Genomic DNA, 4773 nt, shown 5'->3' with positions numbered 1-4773 from the left:
TTGTAAATATTTTCTTAATAAATGACAGTATTAATAATAATAAAATAATTTCTATCGTGATGGGAGCAAAAAGAAAAATCAAAAAATGATTTTAAGTAAATTTAAATTCGAAGGAATCAGTTTCAAAAGACTCTCGATAACGACAAGTGCATGCGATAAAATAAATACGTCGGTTTACGATTCAATAACTTTTAAATTGCCGTACACTTTTTTCTAAATGTGAAATACGAAAATAAAAAAAAAAACAAAAAAAACGTATACTATTACGCGTCATCGTTTAATATCTAATTTTATCGCGTATAATTTGCGACGATATTTATATTTAATGATTTTTTTTTTTTTTTTTTTGAATTCGATTTTACATTTAAAAAAAGTGAAAACGTGATGGAAAAAAAAATATATATATTAGCAGCATAGGAATATGCAAAAGTGAAAAAACCAATCCACGTGACCTCTTACGGTCGACGTGTGCTCAGCTCCTTGGGTAGCATAAGCGTGGGAACATAGAATACGACTCCTTCCCAAAACACTGGCAGCCACGCAACTTATCTCGTGTTTATAAAATCACCCCCGACGTCACATGTTTTCCTTATTGTCAGTCCGTCATCTTAAATTTCTTTCACGGTCTATGTTAACAGATGGTAGAAATGATTTGAGTTCCAGAAAAATTTAACCGCGTAATTATTATTAAGAAGGCAGTTTGTTTAAATTTTTTATTTTTTTTTGAAAACCGCTGTCAGTATTAATAAATTTTGTGAAGATACAAAGATTTTATTATTTAATTGCATTTTGTTTTCAGGTTAAATTAAAGTTTTTCTTTTTTTTAACTTCTTCTTCTAGTAAATTATGTATACGTTTACGTAATTTTAATACTTTATTATAATTATTACTTATTATTACCGTACGCAAACACGTACGTACATATATGAGCACATGATATTACACGAACAATGTTATGACAACGCGATAATATTCATTATTATTATTATTAATGTTTTTAATTAACCGACGAACGAATTTGGATTTATTTTATTTGAGTTGTTTATACATATTTATTTAGGGAAAAAAAAAAAAAAACTTTGTTTAATATTAAGTGTAAATGGACATCTTAAGAGAAACAAAAAAAAAAAAGTTGTATAACCGTGAACTTAGAATGACGTGCAATAGTCGATGATCGGATCGTGGGAAAAATTGGCAGGTGTTGAGCTTCATCATTCCTCTCTTTGAATCCATTATATTCATCTTTACATTTAAAAACGGGAGCCTAATATTTATCTTATGTAAAATCTATAAATTTTTATTTTACTCGCACGTGCCCATAAAAATCACACTTTAAGACGTAGGTAAAAATGTGGACGTTAAGCAAGTACACACACGCACGCACACGCACACGCACACGCACATCTCCTATCGAAATACAAAACCCCCAAAAAAAAAAAAGGAAAAAAATTTTTTTTTTTAATAATAAAAAATCTTTTTAAAATGCAACAATACGCAATTTCAATAATTAATATCGTAAATAATAATCGTGGGTGAAAAAAAAAAAAAAAAACATTTTTCACATATGTTTTACGCGAAGATACAAATTATAATAATAATAATAGTAATATTGATAAACGTAAAGCATGCAATCGATTTCCGATAATTTAATTAATTATTTATTTATTTCTACCATAGTTGCATTATTATTGTTATTGGTAAATTTGAGATGGAAAAGAATTTTTTTTTTTTTTTTAATTATTAAGCGCATCTTTTCTTACTTCCACGACATTCTAGAATGAAATTAAAATTTGAAAACTTGTGCGAGTTTCTTTCACTACGGTCCATAGCCATTAATTAGAGATTTTTTTTTTTTTTAAATCGTTAATTTGATAATTATTATTATCATGATTATCATCGATAAAAAAAAAAACCGCATGAGAGCATGAAATTTTTTTTTTTTTTTTTAATAAATACCTTAATTTTAATTAGAAAATAATTAATGGTCACTTTTAAAATATAAAAAATATAACGTTTATATTTACTTTTATTATCATTATTCTTTTTTTTTTTTTTTCAATTTTCTCTTATACACATCGTACAATAATAACATAGTAATAATAATAATAATAATAATAATAAATGATAGTAATAATATTTTTAGAATAAAAAACAATATTAATTAATCAACAAATAATTGATAATTTAAAAATATTTTTTTCACGGTAAATTATATTGTTAATATATAACTATATAACAAATCCCTTTAACGAAACAAAAAAAAAAAAAATTTAAACATAATCGAACTATAAATAAACAAACGTTTCTTGTTTTTTTTTTTGTATTCGCGCGAAAAACCTAAACGAACCGTTTAAACTTTTAAACTTAATTTTTATAATTATTTACAATTTATAATTAATTAATTGTGTGTGTGTGTGTGTGTCGATTATTCCTTATCATTCTCATCGATAATAATAATTCACCAAAAAAAAAAAATTCACAATGTGACAAAGAGTTAATCCTTGTTCAAAATAAACACTTTTTTTTTTCTTTTTCGATTTGTAATTGATTAAAAATTAATTTAATTAACGAGAATTAATCACTAAATAACGGTCGCATACTTCATTTCTTTTAGTAAAATAAAATAAAACTTGAATGAATACGTTAACGCCTTGTGTTGTGATAACCGCACACAAACAATAAAAATAATGTCATGAATCACGCACACCTTGAATCCCGATAGTTTTCAATTAAAAAATATAACAAACGAATATCACCAGGGGCGCCAAACTGAATTTTCAACATCATCGTGATTCTGTATAAGCGTCGAATGTTGGAGCTTTTGTATAATATTATAAGAATTTTGTTGAGATCCACAAGATGATTGCGATGAGAAACTCGCGTTTTTTTCAAAATGTACGTTGGATGATTCTAATTTTCGAATGCACGTTCCTAAATGCTGTAGGAGTTTAGAGGTTGACGTGGGATCCACGGCGGCGGCTATAGGTAAAGTAGCCAAATACGTGGACACTTCGGCTGCACACTGTGTGAAACCAGCTCTGAATCGTTCTGCATAAGACGTATCCCTGCTAACGTTCATAGTGTGCTGTTTTCTAAGCTTTTGTAAATGGTTCACAGTTAATTCTAATATATCTGCTTTTTCCAATTTGCTCACGTTTTCTCCCTCTGCTTGAAGTGCTGCCACCATTAATTCCTTTAATTCGTCCAAACAACGATTTATTCTGGCTCGTCTTTTTCGTTCCAACATTGGTTTCATGACCTTTTTTTTTTTAAAAATAAAAAAAAAAAATTATTAATTCAAATGTTTGATATTGATTAAATAAAAACTATCTTTTTTTTTTGTTCTAAAATGATCACTCGTCGTAGCTACTTATTTTTTCCTCTTTACGAAAGAATTATTTAAATATATATATATATATATATATATATATATATATATATATATGCAACTTTCAGGGGGGGGGGTCAATGAATGAAAAAAAAAAAAAAAATTTATCTGATTTCATAGATTTGTTTACCCATGCAGGGATATAAATATGAATATTTTACAATAAAATAATTCGAATTCAATAAGGATTTATTTTAAAATAAATTAATTTTTTTTTTTATTAAAATGTAATCATACCTTTCTGTATTGATACGTTCTTGATATCGGTTGATCTTCTAATTCGGGATTCATCGTATATCTACCGTCGGACCTCATTTTAATTTTTTTAATTAATTAAACGAATTTCGCGTATAAAAATCACTTGACACAGTCACTAATTTTTTTATTTTAAAAACAACAACAACAACAACATCGACATATAATTTTGTTTCAACTCTTTCAATAATTAATCGTAAAAAAAATTAAAAAAATAAAAATTAGCAATGATATAATAAAATCTTTGAATTAATTGACACCGTTCTGATAAAATTAACTATTTACGTAGCTAAATGCAAGTGCGTAGATTTGTGCGAGATTGTTAACAAACGTCGGCCCCGACGTACAGAGTCAGCCAGCTCTCGATGGTGTCCAAAAACAACGTAAGAATAATTGACGTAAATTATCATTTAAAAAAAAAAAAATTTTTTTATTTAATGAAAAGCTAAGCACGGGTAAAAAAAGGAGCAATTTGTAAACGGTAGCAAACGATTGAAAAAGTTTAAAAGAACTAACCTCTCGTTGAAAATGTATTGTATTCCCCTTCAATCAACACCGGTGGAAGTAACAATTGATTTATTTTAAGAAAATCCCTTTTAACGCATATGTAACAGGTGGGTTTTATAGTTTTCTTAAAAAAAAATATTTGCGGTTATGCGAAGACCCGTGTCGAGTCGTGGGAAAGATAGTTTGGCTGACGTTCCCATGCATTGTAGCGGCACACCGTAGCCGCCACCTGTGATGGTCATGTGTTTGCAACACGAGTGTATTTGCACTCTAATTACCATCGGTTTTTGTTCACGTGGAATTTATTTGACACCGAAAAAAAAAAAAAATCACGACATACGATTTTTTTTTTTTCCTTAGCCGAATGGAATTCGGCATTTTGGCATGAGTAATTAGCTCGCGACAGACACGCGCCCATACCTTTTTTGTTACTTTTCATAAATTTTTCTTTTTTTTTTTTTTTTTTCTTTTACCCGAAAGGCACAAAATTGACAAATATGTGAATTTTTTTTTTTCTTTTGTTAAGGAATAGAGAGAAATTTTGTTTGGTAGTCGACGACGACCATAATAATGATTATTATTATTATTATTATTATTATTGCTCGCGCTTATTTTAATTGACT

The 4773-nt window shown here is 27.8% G+C and overlaps 1 protein-coding gene across 1 annotated transcript; it reads right to left on the bottom strand.

Moving 5' to 3' along the window:
• Positions 1-2752: 2752 nt before the first annotated feature.
• On the bottom strand, positions 2753-3703 carry Phum_PHUM375930 (Enhancer of split mgamma protein, putative; the record flags this gene model as incomplete). The annotated part of the gene is made up of 2 exons (XM_002428269.1): positions 2753-3259; positions 3626-3703. 2 exons carry the CDS (start codon positions 3701-3703, stop codon positions 2753-2755), a joined length of 585 nt encoding a protein of 194 aa, XP_002428314.1.
• Between the last annotated feature and the right edge of the window lie 1070 nt (positions 3704-4773).

Source organism: Pediculus humanus, genomic scaffold (assembly GCF_000006295.1).
Source record: "Pediculus humanus corporis 1103172107841 genomic scaffold, whole genome shotgun sequence".
Lineage (NCBI taxonomy): Eukaryota > Metazoa > Arthropoda > Insecta > Psocodea > Pediculidae > Pediculus > Pediculus humanus.
The sequence above is the reverse complement of the archived record's forward strand: the minus strand, read 5'-3'. Positions and strand labels throughout refer to the sequence as shown.